The 22,786-nt window shown below is 43.5% G+C and overlaps 1 protein-coding gene across 2 annotated transcripts; it reads right to left on the reverse strand.

The window, feature by feature from the left end:
* Positions 1-791: 791 nt before the first annotated feature.
* Positions 792-22,716, reverse strand: AASDHPPT (aminoadipate-semialdehyde dehydrogenase-phosphopantetheinyl transferase). Of its 2 annotated transcripts, XM_059418291.1 has the most exons (7): positions 22,453-22,716; positions 20,670-20,895; positions 8,285-8,406; positions 7,238-7,399; positions 4,358-4,429; positions 2,580-2,730; positions 792-1,909 (listed from the first exon to the last, which is right to left on the reverse strand). In XM_059418291.1, the coding sequence occupies exons 1-7, from the start codon at positions 22,633-22,635 to the stop codon at positions 1,896-1,898; spliced, it is 930 nt and encodes a 309-aa protein (XP_059274274.1). In that variant the 5' UTR covers positions 22,636-22,716; the 3' UTR covers positions 792-1,895. The 2 variants fall into 2 exon arrangements, with proteins under 2 accessions (XP_059274274.1, XP_059274264.1); XM_059418281.1 differs by having other exon boundaries at positions 792-2,730; positions 22,453-22,715.
* Between the last annotated feature and the right edge of the window lie 70 nt (positions 22,717-22,786).

Genomic DNA, 22,786 nt, shown 5'->3' on the forward strand with positions numbered 1-22,786 from the left:
GGCAGCAGCTAAGTCTCTTACCACTAAGGAGAATGACCTTCCTCGTATAAAGTCTCGAAATGTTATCTCCCTTGTCCCCGTTGTTCTTAGGAAGCTACCTGAGGATATGCTAAGACAGGAGACAGAGGACATGGGAAATCTGGGAATCCAATGGAGGGGAGAGGCAATTTCAGGATGATGGCTATAGCAGCCACAGAAGTGACCAAGTCCAGACTGGACAAAACACATCGCCCCAGAAACAATTTCTTTCAGAAAATAGATGAAACCGATAATATTGACAAGTCCCTATATCTAGCAGAGTTTGTGGTCACATCAGCAGTAAGCTTGTAGGAACCTATGCAAACAAAGTCAACTGTTAACTCAGGGAACTCAAAATGCGGTATGGGGTGAGAGGAACACCCCACCACTCCGCTGTACACAGTGTTACATCATCTTCTAAGTCAGTCTAATAGCGTGAGCGCAAAATTACAACCTAGTTCCGCTGGGGCAAAGCAGAGCAGGAAGGGAGCCCCCAGTGGACTGGGAGCAGAGGAGCAAACCTGACACTAGGAATTTGTGCCTCCAGTTGAGAATTCAAGTAAAAGCAAAAGAAACACATTATTGAAAGATACAGGCATGGTGACAAGAAGAGCCTGCTCTGGGAGGGGGGTAGGAAGGTGGGGAATGAGGTCAAGGGGGTAGTATTTTTCATTCAGAAGAACAAATCAATAGATCCATTTGACTCTGTAAACTGTGTAACTTCAAGAAACAGAAAAACAAAAACATGAGAGCCAGTGCCTGGCTCATAAAAATTCAGGAAAGGTAACTGCTTTATTGTCATGACAAGACAGATGACAGGTTTTCACTTCACCATTACATTCATGCTAGGGACAACACTGTTTCCCACTCCAGAGGCTATGTGGTCTTTTAAAAACACTTATTTACTAAGCTTGGGATATTTGGGCATGCTTAATAAAATTTTTAAAAAATTACAAAACATTCCTTTTTTTTTTCTTTTTTTTACTGAGCAAAGTACCTAATTTTATACAATTTACACACAATTTTTAATTTTAGTAACAAACAATGATGTCATTTCACTTATTGATATTTAACAGTAACAAGACTTGCACTCCCCAAGACATGCACTACAGCCAGAAAAGAGTCTGTCGTCGACAGGACGGTCTTGGCATCTTACATATTGTTCCCACAAATTCTATTTGCTAGATTTTAAAAGACGCAAAGACAATGAACAGATGGCTCATAAAAGAGGAATAAAAACAGCCAATAACAACACTGATGTATCAATCTCATTTATGATTAAAGAAATACAAATCAAAAAAATAAGATACCATTTTCCACTTATATTGGCAAAGATTAAATTAAAAAAGGGCTCCTATCTATAGCTGAGCAGGGAAAACGTAGCTGGGGGTGAAGGCTGGTCACACACCTGATACTGTGGACATGGAAATCACAGGGCCTTTATTTATCAAAGCTCTAAGAGCACCCAAGCCTTGGGAACCAACTTGCAGAATTTTTCTTAAGGACAGAAATAAGCACGTACACCTCATAACACGGTTGCAAGGACAACCACTGCACCAATGCCCATCGTAAAAACTGCAATCAGAACGCCCAACCCGGGGCAAGGAATCTGTGCACCATGGCGCACCCCACTTAGGCCTCAGGCAATGGGATGGACACCCCCCAACCCCCACCCCGGCCATACCCCCTACCGCGCCTCGGTCTCCTCCTTACCCAGAGTCCACTTCCCACAGAGGCAGATACTGCTGGAGAACAGCTTTCTCAGGACCTGAGTCAGCAGGAACTGAGGGGAGACGCGGGGCTTGGGGGAGTCCTCTTCACAGACAGAAATGAGATGTGAGAGGAGACCCGGCCCTCACTGCTGGTCAGATGCAAGTCTATGAATGTGAAGCTGAAAGTTACAAGAGCGGCTCTTACAATGAGGGAGAGAAGCTGAAGGCAAACCCGGCAAACAGGCTCAGGCAAACCAAGTGTCCTGAAGGGCACCTGTGCCCTGTATGTGAGGTCAGATGAGAAATGCCCCAGGCTACTGAGGTTCATTACAGCCGGACATTGTTACCTCTGGTCAAAAACATCCTGGCTGTTATTTACTGTATGGCAGAAGCCTCTAGCGCCTGTCGGTTATGCCACAAACGCATGGCAACAACCAGATGAGCAATTAAGACAATAAAAAGATAACGCAACACTATGTTTCCACTAAAAAAAAAAGTGTACTAATACGGATTCATGATGGCTGAAAGATTAAGAGTTTAAATGGTTCCTCCGCATATTTGCATTTTCTATTTTCTACAATGAGCACTTACCACTTTAGGATTCTGATACCTTTTCTACTCCTTGCATCAACCCAGTGTGATGGGGGGGGGGCACACAGATATTCTAGTGAGCTATCCTCAACTGACAGCCTGCTGTTTCTAATAGGAAAACTTGTTTGTTTTTTTTTAAAAACTGGTTTTTGAAATAAAATTTGATACTATCAGGCATTTTTTTTTAGTGAATACAGAAGATTACAAACAGTTTTCATTTTCCTTTGTTACTCAGGGAATCCTATCATGACTTTGTACCATTTCGTATTGGAATTTCTTCTGTGAAGCAAAAACAGTCCCAAAATGAAGGATCTTCAGGGGTCATAGGAACAGCAGATGATATTAAATCATTAAAGGTGAGAATAGTGAACTGCCTCTGAGTTGGTTTAGAATCATCCTGAGATGGAACCTATAAGGGAAAAGAATAGATTACCTCATTGTTTTACCGCATGTTCACCTTACGATCAACTTCATGATTAGAAAAAAGAGAAGTAAGACCAATTACAGGTCAGTAATATTAAGTTATAACAGAACAGGATTTCTAGATAATTGCAATCATCCCTCATGTCAGTGTTGCCAACATAACAAGTTAAGAAAAGTTAACAAATAACCTGGCCCTTGAACTTTTTTGGTTCATAACCTGTGCTATTTGTTTCAAATGTAGCTTTCTGAGCCACATCCAAAAATTCTAAGAGATGAGTTAAAAGGATCCCCAAAAATATGTCACTTTTAATATGCAGCGAGGTTTTTCTGATGAGGTGGGCCATAACAAACTTCTGAGACCTCTTCTGAGGGCAGATCTGATAAAGTTCCCATCAACACACAGCACTCAGTGTGCCCTCGGTTTCGTTCTCAGAGAGAGCCCCCGTTCACAACCAACCCAGTGGAGACATTCTTTACCATCTCATCTCCTCTCTGAGGGCAAGACGTGGGTTTCCTACTGTACACTAACAAAGCCCAGTACAATTTTGCATGATTTGTCTCACAGCTAAGCTGATGGCACTGTTATCCCAATTTTACAGATGGGTAAACTGAGGCTCAGGAAGATCCAGCACTCTGCAAGCTCACCCAGGTTAACATGGCATACTTGGGCCTAGAAGCCGGGTCTTCCTAACAGCATGCTTGTCCTTGAGAGACAGCCTACAGCGCTCTGCAGCATAAAGCTGAGACTTACCCACAGGACAGGTAACCTGGGCCAGAACAGCTTCAGGTAACGTCCGTGTGTAACTAACTTAATGTCCCCTGTAACTAAGTTATGAAGACTTTAAATCCTTGGCTAACGATCAGAGGCAGGGTCTGTGTGCAGAGCTATTATTCCAGTCCCGCTATGGTTCCTCACGCGGGTTCCCTAAAAACAGGGACATGCACACGGCTCCAATTCTTCTAACACTACCAGGATTCTTTAACACATTATTTCCGCAGAATCACAACTCTGTATGTGGAGGTCAGGGGTCCCTGACTGGAGGGTCTTTCTGTCTCATTTCCTCATGTAACAATTAACAGCAGAAGCAAGCAACCGCAGACTGTGATGGGAAGAACAGAGCCCCATATTCTGCTCCAACATGACACACAGCCCCCATGTGTGTCAGCCTGTAACTCTGGGAATAATTCAGGAGATCGCTATAAAAGGGGGAGGGGGCTCAACCTGCCAGATAATGCCATTACTCAGCACCCCTCAGCTGGTACCTTTCTATTCCACACAGCCCCAGGGCACCCGGAAATCAACCACTGCTAAGGGGACTAAGACGGGCTATCTGGAGTTTCTATGGAAATAGAAGTACGAGGACAATACTAACAAAATTTCTCCTTTGTAATATTCTTGAATATGAAGAAACAGGTAATACGCTCTTTAAAAATTTCTGTGAATTCCGAGATGATATTGAGGATTTGATAATGAAAAAACACTTCTAAATCCATAATCTTAAACAGACACCTCTAACATGATAGAAACCAGATGACTGTTTCCATCAATAAAGAACAAGTCCACACTGATTCATGCTTTTTAGAAAAAAGTAAGAGAAATCTTAAAATCTTACATCCTGATGTCTGGATCCATCCGGTTTCCTAAGAGCCACGGCAACAAAATGGTGTTCATCTATTTTGCTTTCCTGAAAAATAAAAAGTAGTTAATAACATCACTAAATGTGCAAACTCCGATGTTGTTTGGTCTTTATTTTTCAATCTCCTTTCCCTCTCTCTCTGTATACACAGGAACATGCATCCTCTGACCCATTTACGACATCACCTGGACTGTGGCCCCTTACTTGTGAATAATACTTCAGTATGTACTTCCTACTCAGGACATTCTCTCATGTAACCACACGAGTTAACAGCTTCAGGAAATTTACATTGAGAGAGAGGAGTTCAATCTACCACCTGTACTGCAATGTTTGTGACTGAATCCAGGAATGTCCTTTCCAGCATTCCCACCTTCTAGCACCAGAGCCCATGGAGAGTCAAAGTCTGCTTTCAGTTGTCTTGTCTTGCTAGCCCTTGTGTCTTTTATGACAGCATTTTAAAATATAGGCCCCATTACTGTCCCTCCTTTATTAACAGAGCATTGCTCATTTTTTTTTTGGTCTGACTATGCTTTTTCAACCAGAAAACGAACTAGATGGAGTGCCCTATCTGGCGACCCATCAAGACAGTCCTCGGCCTCGGCCGTCACTGGTGTTTATTCTGGACATACTTCAAGCGCTCACGTAAAAAACTCAGACCACAACCCTGGTTTGTAATCATTTCGTGAATTATGGAGTACAGCCTGTGGGAACTTCGTGGGAACTCATAGGTAAGCCTGAAAGAACACGTAGTTTTCTGCCCTCTGCTAGGTCTGAAACGTGGGGATGGGGCTTAGAATAGGACAGATACTGAGGTAATAGTTTGGATGTTTTAATAGTTTCTAATAGTTTATAAAGATATTGCAGTTACCTCAATATAAATAATATTTATTATATACATATAATAATATATAAATAATATAAATTATAAATAAAACCACCCCAACTATTAAAGTTTCCAATGAAAAGCCACTTACTAAGGGATTCTTCCATAAGGTACCAGTCTGAAATAGGAAACTAATAGTCAGAAATAGTATCTTCTTCGTATCTTCACAACTTAAGGTACCCAAATTAGCAAAAAATAAATGAGATTGAGTAAGGGACAGGTATGTTTAAAAGAAGAAAAAACTTAGAAGTGAAATGTCAGAAGACTAAACTGGTCGAAGGGGTTTTCCCTTTAATGAAAGGCAAGCTCACAGTATTTGTAATTATAGACACAACTGCCCTTACTGATGTGCTGCCTTCCCTTCCTCACTGTGAATACACGGACACATGCACTTCCTAACGCAGGCACACTTCAGCTGTAATCACTTTTACAAAACCACTGACCACTAGGTAAAAGCTCTGCGGTGTCTGCACCTGAGGGGACTATCAGAAGGAATCATAGGCGACCACCAGTCCGCCTTCTGTCCGCCTGCTAGAACACCAGGATGCCCTGCTCGACCCACCTATATATCTCGCCAGAAGCCACAACTCAGTGACGTGAATTTCAAAATACAGCTTCCTCCTACCTAATGAGACCTCATAAGCGCCTTGTAAATATGAAACACGACACAAAAAACACCGCTTGACAATGAGTGACTCAATCACAGTACACCCACACTCAGTGAGACGCTGCAACAGCAGCTCTGTGAGGGGAGAACTTTGCCCCTATGTCCTTTCTATCAAAGACGACATACAAGAAATATCAGATGAAATAAAAAAAAGGAACCAGCAACTTAGCTACCTACTTAAACCAAGCTCATTCAGTGCTCCTGAATTTAAGATTTAACTTCTAAAGACTCTCCAAATTTTCAAGACTTTCTCCTAAGCTTACAAATTTTATCCATAAAATTACTGTGAATATCAGAAATTCCCTATAATCGCCAACAAACCAAAAGGGAGCAAGAACATTTTATCTTTTTAGGAGATAGTTTAGTGTAAAGATTACAAAGATCAATCATCTGCAGTGAGAGTGCATGTTATTTTCTTTATAACGTAGCCCATTTTTAAACAAAGACAAGAGTTTAAGCTGGAACTTAAAAATTCAAATTTTGTAATTTTTTTCAAATGGCAAAGCTGAAAATGTATCTGTCCTAAATATTAATACTTCTAATTCTTTAAGCACTTTCCTTTCAATGCAAATATTTTTCTTTCAATCTAACCTCATCAGTTGGAACTTTTTGGTGGTGACCTTCTATGGAAACTGAGAGCCTACAAAAGAGGACATCCTTCTTGACCTAAGATTCCATTTTTCTAGAGGATTATTCTTCCAGGTATGGAATACAATATTTAAGTGAAAGTCCTTTGTATTTGTTACAATAAATAATGGATTCTTGAGTATGTCCAAGCTAGCATTTTGGTCTATAATAAACTGAGCCGGGTCATATAGAAAGAAAAAGGTAAAAGAAAAAAAATATCTGAGTTTTCTAGTCCTGAATTCTAGTTATTTCTGAAGCCCCATAAAGTGAATCCCTCCAATAGGCCATAATACTGCATTTCTGGTTTAAATGAGTTTGTGTTGGGTTCCTTCCTCTAATGACCAAGAATTGCTAATGAGAGACCAAATATAGAGAGAGACCAAAATCTTTAACTCAACTAATTATGGCCACATGATCGTGGTCGTCTAACCTGGACTCTCTCTCTCAAATCCCCTCATCATGGGATTTCCCTTCCCATTTTATTGAACTCCCTGTGACTGACCTTTCAAGTATCAGCCTAAAATCGGTAGGTTCTCACAGCTTCCCTCACCCCGCTCAGAGCACCAACAGTGGATTCCAGCCGTGTCTCATTTCAATGACCAGACCCCAAACTCATCTCGTAGACATGAACACAGTATGGAGAATCTTAAAGTTAGAGCTAGTGTGATAAATTTCTTACTTCAAATGCCCATTCTTTTTCTTCTTCCCCATCCAGGAACAAACGTGTTTCCTTATAAACTTGGCCAATATCCAGATTTAATGGGGAAATATCGAATTCAAGCCGTTGCAATTCAAAGCCTAGTCCAACACCAATGGCCTTTATGAAGCTTTCTTTGAGTGCCTAAAATACAGAGATATTTTCTATTAGAGCATTCAGCAAGCAAAATTTTTCATAAACTTTACAGGCCCAACGCAACTGGAGTTTTAACTCTATGCTACATTAGGGCTGTAAATTATTACTATTTTGGGAGGTGCCTAGGTGGCTCAGTTGGCTGAACATCTGCCTCTGGCTTAGGTCATGATCTTGGAGTCCCGAGTTCACAGTCAGCGGGGAGTTTGCTTCTCTGTCTGCAACTCTGTGCCCCCCCACCACCTGGCTCATGCTCTCTCTCACTCACTCTCTCTCAAATAAAATCTCAAAAAAAAAAAATTACTATTTTTACACTTACAGTAGCAAAGAGACAAACCAGATGTGTGATCTTAAGGTCAATCATTTAATCTCTTGGTGCCTCCATTCTGTCACATGTAACAGGAGATACTAATGGTACCTTCCTCACAGCACTGTCATGATAATTAAATGAACTACCACGTGAAGAACATATGTTACATTAGAGCATATTACATTAGTATTTGTTAAATAATATGTCTCCTGGCATGTAGCAAATATTACATTAGTGCTCGTTAAGTAAGGCCTCATGTGTATGAGCTCCTTTGAAAACAAAAACATTAAATATTATTTAGAATTTAATATTTAATATTAAACAGTGATAAAAGGTCTTGTTTTAACTTTAGAGCAGGTACCTTCTGAGAACTGAATATATATTCAATTTTCTTAAATATGATTATAGCAATGATGCATAAAAATCATGAAGTTTCCAAGTAGTCACCCATTTATTCCAAACACTCTTAAGAACTACTGGGTAACCAAAGGACTTTTGCTTCCGTTTTTAGTGAGGCTAATGGATCACCCTAGGCTTTTATTCTCATAATTAGAAAGAAATTATACCCAGTTCCTGTAAAACATGTCAAGTTGAGTCCATTCATCCTTAAAGCTTCTGATCGTTTCCCATTCTTTGTTGGTGAACTTTCTTTTCATAATATGAAAGAATTCTGGAATTGAACCACGACCTGCCAATTGAGGAAATACAAAATTAAAAATAGCTATTCTGTTAACCAAAACCGTCAAAGAGCACAAAGAGAAAGCTACAGGTCAACCTCACTTTTGAATATAATCACAATAATCCTAAACAAAATGTCAGCAAATCAAAGGTGGGAATTAAAATAAGATTCCGTAACCAGCAGGGGTTATCCCATAAATGGAAGCATAGTTTAAAAGAAATTGTGAAATTCTGTGGAATATTAAATAATTAAGGGGAAAAAAACCACATATGGTCATATGAATAGGTACCTTCTGAAAATCTGATACAATTTAGCAGCCAAATGAGCTATAAATTCTAAGTAACTAGGAGGAAATTTCCTATATGTGGTAAAGCATCAGAAATCCATAAAAAACACTCTTAAAAGAGATACTCTCTAGGGTTTACATTTTTTACTTTGCTACAGAACAGGGGGGAAAAAAAGCAATTTCCTTATTAGAAGTTTTTAAGAACCAAGAAAAAGCTGAGGATCTTTGTTATTACTCTTAAGTCACCACTTTGCAAAATTAACATATGCTCATTTCCTTCAAAATAGTGCTCTTTCAACAGGTTTCCTAATTTGACATCTCCAAAAGAAAAAGATTTTAATTTCTGTCTTTTCAGGGAAATAAGTGCTCCTGTGAAATAAGTGCATTAAAAAAAAAAAAAGAAAGAAAGAAAAAGAAACTGAGACCCAGTCCTACTGCCTCTTTACAGAACATTCTCAACAGGAATAATAGAAGAATTCAGAGAATCCGATTCTCAGAATTAAGTGCTAAGATGCAAATTAAAAATACAACATGTGCCTTTCGTATTATACTTTTCCAAAATATGACTATTTTGTTTGTCTACCTTTACCCCTAAGCAGGACGTTTCCATCATCGTTCATTTACTTACTGTACAAATATGCAGATTATGTATAAACATTACACAGACATGTAGAGACCTAATGGTTACAAACGTCAATCCTGGTTCCTGGCCTCACACACCGACAGCCCAACTGGCCCATCAGAGAGCCTGGCCCTAGGGAGATGAATCACAAACGTCTACTGTATGAATAAATGAACTTAGCCATTATTTGTTTACTTCCCAATGCCCTACTGCCCTATGTACTTCCTTCAAGACTACATATTTTGCAGAAATACCACCTCCTCTACTGTCAAGGCAGTCCCTCTGTAGATTGTGATAACACAGTTTATCTACTGTAACTCCAATTTCCATTTCCAGAATACCCAGCTCTAAAATCCGCGTGCCCAACTGGCTGACCACCACTCTTGAAGTGACAGCCGCCACTATACTCTTTAAGGGCATTAGAAACTTGTCTAGGGAAAAAAGATGTCAAATCCCCCTGCTGAACCTTTCCCTGGCATTTCATTGCTAACTCACCCCATAAGGATTCAACAGCTGGGCTCCTATGACGATCCTTTCCCCTGCAAACATCCCAGTGCTAGATGCCAGGGACATGCCAACGAGCAGAACAGACCTGCGCTCACCTCCACAGGGGGCTTACAGTTTCTCCTGCAGTAACCATCTATCATTCCCAAAGCTCTGTCAAGGGTAGAACCCCATAAAAGCCAATTCTTCCACATGACTGTTTATGATTCTCCTACCATTCCCACTTCAACAGTCAACAGTCTCTTCTTGTTAAGCCAGGAAATATTTCTGATGACCTTACAATGAGTGATATGTGGTCCTTTACAAATCAAGACAAACACTCAATTATTTTCAAGTTCATCAGACTCATTTAATTCATCTGTCTACTCCCTGGCACTCTATTCTTCTCAAGAATACCTTTGAACACATTTTATGAATTCAACTAATATTTACTGTCTGTATCTATTCATATTGTTAAAAGACTGCTATTTCCTAAAATCAGCCCAGCAAAGCTATAAAGTCATTTCATGTAACAGCACTGAAACAGTAAACTGATCTAGAAGTCCCAGGGAAGGGGATTCTTCTTCAGGCCATGGACCCCTTACTCTTCAACACCTTCTTTAAGCCCCTGAATAAACACGGTCTTGTTAAAAAGCAAACAGAACTAGTACATAACTGGCTTGAGAAAGAACACGCTTAAGACAGCAGGCTTGCAAAAGTGATAAGAGAAAAACTGGTATTTTAAATGCTGGGAGTGTTGTTATCTACATAAATCATCAACTGTTACCTCTTTAACAAATCCTGGCACAGAGCAATAACAATGGGGAAAAGCTACCTTGGATTTGGGAGACAGCATTGCATTGCATATTTTGAGTAGAACTGTAGTTTTAATGGAACACTACCCAAAAAGCCATATTTAAAAATACATGCCTGTTGTCAACTACACTGTCATTTTGTTTGCTGGTTTCTTCATAACCTTCAAAAAGCCCTCTGATTTTTTTTAACTAAATAAGATGGGGCAATCATGAAAGAAAAAAGATTTAAATATGCATGCTAATAAAAAACAAACTGATTAACATAAAAAGCAATCTAGCACAATCACTGAAAGCAATCACAAACTGATTATGTACAGCTAAAAAAGTATCCAATGAGTGTGTTTTCATATACTTTTGAGAGCATTTTATCCATTCCACAAAATAAGAGATTTGAGAGCAACAGGAAAAGAGGATTTTGTAAATATTCAGCCAAAGCACGACAGCGCCACGGTGTGGCACGTGGTAGAAATACATAGTGGGGAACAGTCTGTCTAGGAAACTGGAATTTAAAGGAAAAAAACAAAAAACAGTATGAAATACCAGAACACCACACCTGTCCCTCAGACTATCTGAAGGCAACACAACTATCAGCCATATAATCTGGCAAATCTTCCTAATACAATCTTCGACTTAATCATACCAGATATTTAAGAATTTACATATAAAGATAAAATGACTCAAAAATTAACATTGTTCTAGATTAACCAAGTTTACAGAAACCAGAGGAAAAGCATCATTAGATATTCACCATTCCACAATGACCAACTAACTACTCAAGACTACAGAGCAACCGGGAAGTTCATTGAACAATTAAACAGTAACAACCTACAACCAAGTAATTTACATTAAGAGCCTCCAGCTGCTGTTGCCAGCCTATGGAAAAAAATCCTATTAGTGCCACAACCGACATCAATCTGTCCCCCAAACAAGGTCACTAATGTGTATCTGGACCAGCATCTCAGGTGAAGTTCACTTTTCTTCCTTAAGAAAAGGGATCGGTTATTGGGGCGGGGGAGGGCAGGAGCTGAGCAAAGTCCAACTAACTGCGTGCGTAGGAAATACATTTAGTTTTTGATAGTAGGTCATATTAGAAATTCCAGTAGTGGGGCGCCTGGGTGGCTCAGCAGGTTAAAGCCTCTGCCTTCGGCCCAGGTCATGATCCCAGGACCCTGGGATTGAGCCCTGCATCAGGCTCTCTGCTCAGTGCAGAGCCTGCTTCTCTCTCTCTCTGCCTGCCTCTCTACCTACTTGTGTTCTCTGTCAAATAAATAAATAAAATCTTAAAAAAAAAAAAAAATTCCAGTAGTGTCATTTTCTGGATTACATACATTCTCGCTTCCATGGGAGGGGACAGATTTTTAAAATCTGAGTTAGTATGTACACAATGATGTGTGATTTACAAGCTTACCTGTTTGGGAATTTATCCAGACACAAACCCAGAATAAAGCAAACTGCACAAGCAACTCCTACTAGGTTTCACGAGCTCAAAGGACCCTTCCCAGATGTGCTGTAGGGCAGAAACACTGGACCAAAAGGCAGCTACCTGGGCTGAGGCCCTCCCTGTTGGTAGCCCTGAACCCTGGCTGCTCTCTGTGTTTCTGTGAACACTTTTTTCAACACACACGTGTCAACACACACATAGGAAACAGGCCTACAGAGCCAGGACAGGATTCTGTGGCTGTAAATGTGCTTTCTTTTAGAGAATCTTTTTTTAAAAAGATTTATTTGACAGAGAGAGAGAGAGATAACAAGCAGGCAGAGCAGCAGGCAGAGAAAGAGAAGGGAAAGCAGGCTCCCCACTGAGCAGAAAGCCCAATGCAGGACTTGATCCCAAGACCCTGAGATCATGACTTGAGTAGAAGGCAGAGGCTTAACCCACTGAGCCACCCAGGCGCCCCTGTAAATGCGCTTTTAAAGATCCTGAGGGCAAGGTGGAGGGTCAGGAGGGTGAGACCGCCCCAGGGACCAGAACACGGAACATAAGAGACCCTAGGGCCTAGTTGTACACCTTGAAACTTTAGGTCATTTGTCCTGCTGGGTTGCACACTTGCTTGGAACCCATGCCTCCCTTTTATTTTCCAACTTCTCCCCTTTGAAGTGGGAAAGTCTACCCTACACCTGTTCTACCTCCTGTGGGAGGAGATGGTCTGTTTTCTAGCTGAACAGGCCCGCTGAAGAAAGAGGACTTCTGCCCCACCAGGGAGCATACCCACCTCACCTCTATCGGACTTAGATCAGATGATGACGTCTGGAACTTTCTGAGGTGACGATGTTCATAAGAATCTTGGAGTCGGATGGAATAGGCTAAGATCTGGAGAGGCTGGGATAGGATGACTTTATTTTGTATGTGGGAAAGACAGAAACTGGAGGAGGAGGAGGCAGAGGATGGACTGTGCTGGGTTGGACAGTGTCTCCCCCAATTCATGCCCACCCAGAACCTAGGAAATGGACCCTTCCGTGCACACGGTGCAAATGTTATCAAGCCAAGAAGAGGTCACACTGCGTCAGGGTGGGCCCCGTATCTACTGACTACCGTCTTTCTTTTTTTTTTAAAGATTTTATTTATTTGTCATAGAGAAACGAGAGCAAGCACAGGCAGACAAAGTGGCAGGCAGAGGCAGAGGGAGAAGCAGGCTCTCTGCCAAGCAAGGAGCCCGATGTGGGACTCGATCCCAGGACGCTGGGATCATGACCTGAGCCGAAGGCAGCCGCTTAACCAACTGAGCCACCCAGGCGTCCCCGACTACCGTCTTTCTGAGGGGAACGCTGAGACAGAGGATGCAGGAGAGAAGGCCGCGCGAAGATGAAGGTAAAACCAAAGTGATGGAGCTACAAGCCAAGGAATGGCGGGGACCGCCGGGGGACCAGGACGGGGTGACGAAGGATTCTTCTCTGGAACAAGAGAGGGAGCGCGGCCCCGTCAACACGCTGACTGACTCGCTGCTCTCGGAACACACGGAGTTCTGTGGTGGCAGACACAGGACTTCGCCGTCCTCCGCCAGGGGCCCTGGCAACCGACACCCATGTCCCCCAGGGCACGTCACACGCAGCCGCACCGCTGCGCTCCTGGGACTGAGCGCCGCGCCCGCGCCAAACGTCCCCACGGGCCTCCAGCACCTCCTGGCTGGTACCCACGGACGTCGGGGGTCTCTGACGCTTCGGGCGGGGAGTTGCGGAGACGGAGGAATACGCGAGCGACGTGCCGGCAACCCTTGAGCACGAGGACGCCGAAGCTCTGCCCTGGCTGCGGCCGCTCCCGCAGCCGGGTGTCCTGCGTCGTGTGCGGCTCCTCCGTCCCCAGCCCGTCCCTTCACCGAGGGAGGCCCAAGCGCTTCTCCCACCGAGACTTCCAAGCATTTTACACTGCAGCCATATGAACCTCCGTCAACCAAGGGTGCCACAACGCAGTCCCGCATTCGTGACTGAGAAGACTGACGGAAACCGACCTTCCGCGGACCTCGTGGCTCCTTCCGGCCTTTGGGAGCCTGACAGAAAGCCGTCCTCCGGACGTCTGACGAAGCGGACTCGTCCCTGGACTCTAGACCATTAGAAGCTAGCTCTCCTGGCGCTCCGCAGCGCGAGACGGGGTCTGACGGCGCCGCACTACAAACAGCGAGAGCGCGGCGTACAGCGTCCCCACGTCAGCACGTCGGCCACGCCCCCAAGCAGTGCGCAAGCACAGAAGCCGCCTGCGCTCTCAGAAGTTCTGTGCCAGCGGGTGCGGAGTGGCTGTCGCGGCGTCTGCCGTTGCAGCAGCATCCCGACCCGTATCAGAAGCACCACTCCATACACGCCACAGCAGCGACGGGCACAACCACCTTAGAGTGAGCGTTTCGTAAGAAGGTTCTTAGTGGGATGCCTGGGTGGCTCAGTTGGTTAAGCAACTGCCTTCGGCTCAGGTCATGATCCCAGCGTCGTGGGATCGAGTCCCACATCGGGCTCCTTGCTTGGCAGGGAGCCTGCTTCTCCCTCTGCCTCTGTCTGCCTGTGCTCACCCCTCCCCCCCCCCGAAAAAAAAAAAAAATCTAAAAAAAAAAAAAAAAAGAAGGTTCTTAGTAACGTCAGCCCTTCCCAGGTTTAGGCCCTGATCTACCCAGCACTGCTGGTGGCAGAACTGTTAAGCCCTTAGAATGTGAAACACAACACACACACAAATTCTAGAGGAACGAAAGATTTAAATGTACAAATAATTTTAGAACAAAATCTAGTAGACTCTATGGGTAGAGTAAATCTTTCATCAATTATTTTTTCCAAACAAGACAATTCAGAACTTATCAAGGAAGAGAGAGATGCATTTAATTAAAAAATAAACTCATATGGCCAAAAATATAAGTTTAAAAGATAAATATAGAATGGGGAAGATCCAACAAATTTGGTCAATAGACTGTTAATATCCATAATATGTAAAAAATCTTTTATATAACAATTAGAAAGTATGGATATGTAGTTTACACACAAAAAATTCAAAGTCAATAAGCTATTGACTATGGATCACTCTTGTTATCAGAGTAATGTACATTTAATAAATTATCTTTAACCACTGAACTACTCTATGTAAATAACTCTTAACGCTCTTAGCTGACTATTCTTCTGCTGATACCTCGCTTTTGTTTACAATATCTAACGCAGCTGCAGAAAATGGTAAAGCCAGTCCCTCTCACTGTATTTCTCATCCTCTTAAGACATCAGTACCTCCAGGGAAACCAGGGTGGCTCAGTGGGTTGAGCCTCTGCCTTTGGCTTAGGTCATGATCTCAGGGTCCTGGGATCGAGCCCCTCATTAGGCTCTCTGCTTAGTGGGGAGCCTCCTTCTCCATCTCTCTCTGCCTACTTGTGATCTCTCTCTGTCAAATAAAATCTCAAAAAAAAAAATAAAAAAATAAAAAAGGAATCAGTACCTCCATAAAAACGTTAAATTCATTTGACCCAGTTCACAGAATTTTTCATACACTTTTGTGCTGGCAAGTCCTTACACAGCTATCAACAAAATGTAGTAGTGAGAATCAGTGGCTCGATATGTGGGCTCTGTATTTGTGGCTACAAAGCCATGATCTTCTATTTTTGAGCTGTCACCTTGGGCCAGAGTCTTAATCTATTCTTTTTTTTTTTTTTTAATATATTTATTTGAGATAGAGAGATAGCAAGAGAGAGAAGGTGCAAGCGCACACACGAGTAGGGGGAAAGAAGGGAGAGGGAGAGAGAATATCAAGTGGACTCCACACCCACACCAAATGCAGAGGCAGATGTGGGGGAGGAACTCATGACCCTGAGATCACGAACTGAGCCAACTGAGCCCCCCTGGCACCCGTCTTACTCTTTTGTATACAGTAAAAGGAGTACTTACATCCTAGGCTTAAGCAGATGAAGAAAACATTTAAGAGGCTCTAACAAAGTGTCACAAAGAAGAAATGCTCCGTAAACACTAGCTCCACACTACACACCCCATCAAATCCTCTGCATAGAGACCTGTCCTGTATCCAGGCAGGGGGAAAGCTCCCTGCAGGCAAAGACCTGGTTCTCCTGTAAGAAGGTCAAAGAACAAAAGGAAGAGTGAGTTACTGAAGGTGCCTGCAGGCTGTGTCTCCAAGCTTAAGAAAAATGCTTTAAGCATATCCAGCAAAACACAGGTCCAGGCAAAGAGAGACCAGTCTATGTGCAAACGACAGAGGAATAGACTGTACAAGCAATACCGATGAAAGCTGAAGCCGAGAAAGGGAGGGGGTGAAGAAGAGAAGCAGCGGGGGTAGATCCATGGATGTTGAAGATTAAGACCCAAAGAAGAACTACTTGTGATTGTAATTCAGAACAGTTTATATTCCAGCTAGAATCTCAGATGAGTAACATTTTCTGTTGTGGCTGTGTACTCATTTTTTTATTCTTCAACAAACACAGTCGGTAAAACCTAGAACCCAGACCCTCTGTACATGCAGTAAATAGTCATGGAGCACTTGCTCTGTGCCACACACTCGGGTAAGTCCCAGGTCCTCGACAGCGAAGACAAGCCAGCCATGGTTCCTGACCTCTGGTGCGGGAAAACAACGTTCCAGTAACTAAGCTACAAGCACAAATCAGAAGGGCCACAGAGGGTCAGAGAATCTTTTCTAAAGAGGTACTCGCTCTGTCTCACCCTTCAGGTCTCAGCTACTGAAGAAAAAAGACAGGGCAGAAGAACAGGCAGAAGGAAGGACTCTGAACAGGAAAACATCTGCTGCACGGGAGGTAATGAAAGATGAGTGTGGACAGCTCTGAGCAAGGAGAGCGACCAGAAATGTGGAGAGAGAGGGATATGAGATCAAGACGATAGGGTCATATTAAGGTGACTGGGCTTATTAAGAACCAACCCAAGAGTTTTGAGAAAACTACTGTAGGAGTTTTTTAAAAGATTTTATTTATTTATTTGACAGACAGGGATCACAGGTAGGCAGGCAGGCAGAGAGAGAGGAAGGGAAGCAGGCTCCCCGCTGAGCAGAGAGCCCAATGTGGGGCTCCATCCCATGACCCTGGAATCATGACCTGAGCCAAAAGGCAGAGGCTTTAACCCACTGAGCCACCCAGGCGCCCCCTGCTGTAGGAATTTTTAAAGACCACTGTCTTCTGTACAGAGAAATGTACTACCCCTGTGGGGACAAAAGTGAAAGGGGTAACTAATTATAATAATGCAGGGAATGGTATGATGGAAACAGACAAACTCTACCACCTTCCTACTTATAATACCACTTCTCACTTTATACTTACTGTACTTAATTCACAGAGCAGCTCTTCTAGAAAGCAGTTCTTTGGCAGTCATTTCAAAGCTGTTAAATTAGTATTAAATCTCAAAATATAGTTACTCTGTCCCTCCAATTAATATCCAGCCATGTTTATAATAAAAATGGAAATATGAAAATGTAAAACCATGGCGAAAAAAAATTGATTTTGGTCTTTTCCCAGATATAAATCATAATTTTTATAGTTTATCTATTTTATCCTGCCTTAAACATGACAACAAAATTACACAATTCATAAAACTATCTTTTTTTTTATACTTATAAAAGCCTTTAATGCTGGATAAAAAATTAGAAAATGAAGCAAAAAAAAAAAAAAAGGAGCAAAAACCAATTTCCCAATTGGGGGTAGTAGCAAGCTATAATGATGACCTACAGAAGTCCTTCCCCACCTGGGTTAGAAAGGTACTGCACTGGCACCTTCCTTCCAGCAGGGTCCCCAATATCTTCTAATCCCTCTTCTCTGGATAGTCATTTCTTGAGTGCAAACCATGCACGAGCTACTTTGGTATAAGGCTCTTTTCTCCATTAAAAAGAGAATCAAGTGGCAGATGCAACAGTGTCCCCAACCATGAACATCTGGCTGGAAGAGGTCCAGAGCCCCCAGATCCATCAGCCATCCCACAGCAGCCATGGAGGGGACCAGAGAGCAAGGGCAAGCACCTGCTTCCGCTGGAAGGCAAGGCTCTGCAAGTCCCTACATGCCACTCGCAGGGACAGGAGAACGAAGGACAACACAGAACTGAGTCTTTCAAGGTACCCTTGACGCGCCAAAGGCTGACTCCATCTTGAGAGCGGACGATCTAATAATGATGTCCGACACAGGGTATTAAGCTGTATCCTCCATCACTCGGCAGCTCACCTCACTGACTCAGGTACGCAGAGCAATTCTAATGAAAGCCAGCGAAGTAGAACAGTGTGTACTCCCCCACGTGATGAAACCGTGTGCACTCATACTTCAGAAATGAGGGACACGATCACAACACTAGGGACAAATGGAAAAGATCTCTTCCTCATGTGAGATGTATCAACAGGTCTTTGGCAATGAAGCAAAGAAAGTAAAAGGTCTGGACACTGAGACCAGCCAAATAAAATCAGTCAAAATAAGTATGGGGGGAGGGCTCTAATAAAATACAATTAACAGGAAACCGAGTTTTCAATTTTTGCTCAATTACCTTATCAATGATTAAAAGTTTCAATTAGCAATTACTTGTTTATCCAGTACCAACCATAAGCCAACACTGTTCATGAAGCCAACTGGTAATAAATTCTGTCTCACAGGCCTAATTTCAAGGCAGATATTAACCTGACGAGCCAGCGGTCACTGTAATTGTGCTGACTGCACTGTATGGACCAGTGGCCTCTCAGATGATTTCTGATTTTTGGATTCAGGACAAAAGAAAGCTATGAAAGCATACGCGCTTGTTCCCATGCTCACCTTTTCTGAGTAAGCTGCCTTTTATTTCTTTTCTTAAAGATCTTATTTATTTGCGAGAGAACACAAGCACAAGCAAGCAGAGGCAGAGGGAGAAGCAGACGCCCCACTGAGCAAGAAGCCCGACGTGGGGACTGATCCTAGGACCCCAGGATCATGACCTGAGCCGAAGGCAGACGCTTCCCTGACTGAGCCGCCCAGGGGCCCCTTATTAGCTATAATCCTGCTGAAAAGCGGATCCTCTCCAGAGAAAACCATGTGCATATTCATATGAAATGTAGTAAACAATATTAAGGGGGTTAAAAAAATGCCTTGATGCTTACCCAGGGATTTCTGGGTCAAGCCCCCATTCCTATGAGAGCTTCCTGAGCAAAGTTAAGAACCGAGCTCTCATGGAGAGGCTCACGAGGTCAGGAAGAAAGGAAGTGGTGGGAGAATGCGAGTAAATACACTGACCGCAACAGTGAGAGGAGAGTCACCTGGTCCTCTGAAGCCCCAGTGGGGCAGCACAGGGCACGGCGGCATCTGTCTGACAAAATACTTAGCGGGCCCTCTGGCCACTACACAACGTCGGGGCAGAGACGTGGGCGGCCACCAATCTCGGAAGGAGCGCACAGTTCTTGCTCTCGTGCAGCTTGTAAGGACCATGAGTGACAATCACGTATCCTGACAAATCGTCAGGAGCTGAGACAGGTTACTGGCATGAAGGAAATGTCTCTTACGAGAGCCTATCGCTAAAGAATCTAGCTACAACAGAGGGTTCACAGAGCCTTACAGAGTGAGACTGAGGTAACAGCCAACCAGTCCATGGTCATCTCTGCAGAAACAGGGGTGGGGTGAAGTTAACACAAATCTTCCTGACTAAGGGTAATGGAAGATTCTGTGCGGAGACATTGCCAAGACGTGGAAGCCACACTCTGAAGTTAGGAAGGTGCTGGTTCTCTTCGCCTGCTCCTTACCTCCTGCCAACTGTACTAACGCATTCACAGGGGTTTTGGGGGGGGGGGGGGGCCTGAAACCATGAAATCGGACACTTTCCATAGAGCACCGGGTACAATGCGCTGGCAGAGAGGAAGCGCTCAGTGTGAGCGACGCTGAAAATCACAGAGCGGTGAAGAGAACCTGTGCTCTGCTAAATACAGTCTGGGTACACCAACCCCACAGTCAATGTGAAAAGTTCCTACAGCCACCAATTATGAATTTCTAAAGCAAAATACAGGCAGCTTAAATATTTTACTAACTGCTTGCTCTTTGTTTTCACTAATGTAGTAAATGGGATGCACTGAACTGTATTTAGATATAACACAAATCTCTACCCAAGGGCTAGAATATACTTCACCATTGAGATTTTTTTTTTTTTTTTTAAGCAAAACAACTTCCTGATGAATTCTGGAGAACACTTGAGTGAAACAAAGTTCTTACAATATAATTATTAAGTTTTCTGAATGGAATGCTCTTGAAAATTGATGAATTCGGTTTAACATCTGTTATTTAAATCAAAGACAAACAGCTATTTAAAAACTGCTCTTTAAAAAATTTGACCACCTTGGAAAACAGTTTCAAATTTAGTCTTATTTAACAAACGGAGGTATAACCCAAAAAGAAAACCCTCATATTTTCACTCTGCCTCCAGGCAAAGCATTACATGCATCCCCAGTACTTGCCTTTACACAGAAGTCTGTTGATGTTCACTGAAAAGGGGAAACACACCCTTTTCAGATTCATGCTCTCTCAGATACACCACCGTTGAGTACTGAGCACATTTTCCCTAAGTTTTAGTAACTGTAATCCACCTCCTGGCCTGAGATTTCAGAACAGATAAGAACTGAGAAAACAAGACACTTAGCACTGCGAAAATGCAACATTACCTGGAAAACTGGTCTTCATTACATCGATTCCAACTTGTAGCTCAGGTTCAGCAGCGAGCACTGCATAGTCCCCTTGATGAGAGACATTAAAGTTGAAGTTGGGGTAGGGATTCAAGGAGTCTTTTGCAAGAACTGGTTTTCCCTTTGCAGTTCTTTGCAAACGAATATTATTCCAAGGAATATTCAATTTCTCTGCAACTAATTTCCTTATCATCAGACGACCAGCCTGTTAAGGAAGTAAAACATGTGGTATGTATTGAAGTCTACTAAAGACTCAGATACCCTGCCTGTAACATACAAAATCTATTTTTGTGGTTTCTAAAATAAATTCATTTTTAAGTGTTTAAAAGTATATTATTAAACTTGCTGTGCTAAGATTTAAGCAATGCTTAAGAAAGTAGAAGAGGGGCGCCTGGTGGCTCAGTGGGTTAAAGCCTCTGTCTTCAGCTCAGGTCATGATCCCAGGGTCTTGGGATAGAGTTCTGCATCGGGCTCTCTGCTCAGCAGGGAATATGCTCCCTCCCCTGCCTGCTTCTTTGCCTCCCTGTCATCTCTCTCTCTCTGTCAAATAAATAAATAAAATCTTAAAAAAAAAAAAAAAAGAAAGAAAGTAGAAGAAAAAGTTAAAGTCCCTCTTTAGCAATTCCCTCCCCTCAACAAATAACCAATGTTAACAATTCTGCCTCTTTCTGTTCTTCTAAGTATCTATATACCTTTTCATTTAGATATGCTTTTTTTTTTAAATGTAGATATATATTTGAGATCCTACTATAAGGAGTACTGCCACCAGGCCTAAGCTTTATAACTTGCAAGTGTTGGGGATTATTTCATGTCTGTACCTACTATGAGTCCGCTCTGCCTTTTAAGTGTAGTCTAATATTTCACAATATCAAGATACTCCTCTTGATGGACTACTCCGCTACTACTGGGCTTGTAGGCTGGCTCTAGTTTAGCTACTATGAAAAATTTCCCAGTGAACAGACCTATTCTACCTACATGTCTGTACGTATGTCCAAGTACTTCTAGATCCCACCACTCAGCTTCAATAATTAGCGATGCATGACTTGTTTCACATACACCCTTCCTCCCACTGTCCCTCTTCCATGAATTATGAAAAAACAAACTACTCAAATCATACAAAAATGTCCAAGAGCAGGAAATAACAAAGTCTGTAATAATTTATAAAATGCCTTTCCGGATGTCTCCCCTTCCATTCTAACATTCTAACCTTGACTTTCAAAATCTGCACGACGTTATGAATTACACAATTTCTTACAAACTATAAAAAAGTTAAAAGAAATTCACCACTCTGCCTTCAAAACACTATCAATTAGTCCACAGCCCAAACGAAAAGGTGTTTCTATCCGGGGCACTTTCGAGCAATGGCGGTCTTGGAAGCGACGATCACCAGAGGCGACTTCAAACTGCACCCTGCGGCCGAGGTAATTCTGAAACCCAACATTCCCTTTGTTGCTTGGAAAGGCCTAACCACAAGCAACACCTCATTTACAACGGCGTTCCCCGAGCGACGCAGTCGCGGAGGGAAGCCCGAGCGGCGTCCCCCCGCCGGGCCAGCTTCTCCGGGACGAGAAGGCCGGCCCGGGCCTCCTCCCGCGACCCCAGCCTCCCGTCACGGTGTGCCGGGGCCTGTCCGTGCCGGCGCGGGGTCGCGCGGCGGAGCGCCGGCGTGGCCCGCAGACACGCTGCCCGCGGGACGCGCCGCACGGCCGCCAGCCCACCCCGACACACAAAGGGCCCTCCGCGCCCCAGACCCGAGTAGTACCATGGCCGCCTTAGCGTCCCGGGCAAAGACGAACTGGCCGATGCGCTCCTTCTCCTCGGGCTGGATCGACCGCACGGCCAGCAGCCACTCCGCGCGGCTCGGCAGCCAGGTGCCGCACGAAAACGCCCAGCGCACGCCTTCCATGGCCGGCACCAAGCGGGACCGCGGCGCGGGCGAGACCATGCACCGAGAAAGGACCTCGCCGCTAGCCAGGCTCTGATGGCGCGGACGCTGGCGTGGCCCCGCCCCCTTCTTCCCGGCGTCGCGGCGGGGGGGGGGCGGTGCGGACGGCGACGCGCACGACGCCCCGCCCACCGCGAGCGCAGGTTTCCCC

The sequence above is a fragment of the Mustela nigripes genome, chromosome 1 (assembly GCF_022355385.1).
Source record: "Mustela nigripes isolate SB6536 chromosome 1, MUSNIG.SB6536, whole genome shotgun sequence".
NCBI classification, from domain to species: domain Eukaryota; kingdom Metazoa; phylum Chordata; class Mammalia; order Carnivora; family Mustelidae; genus Mustela; species Mustela nigripes.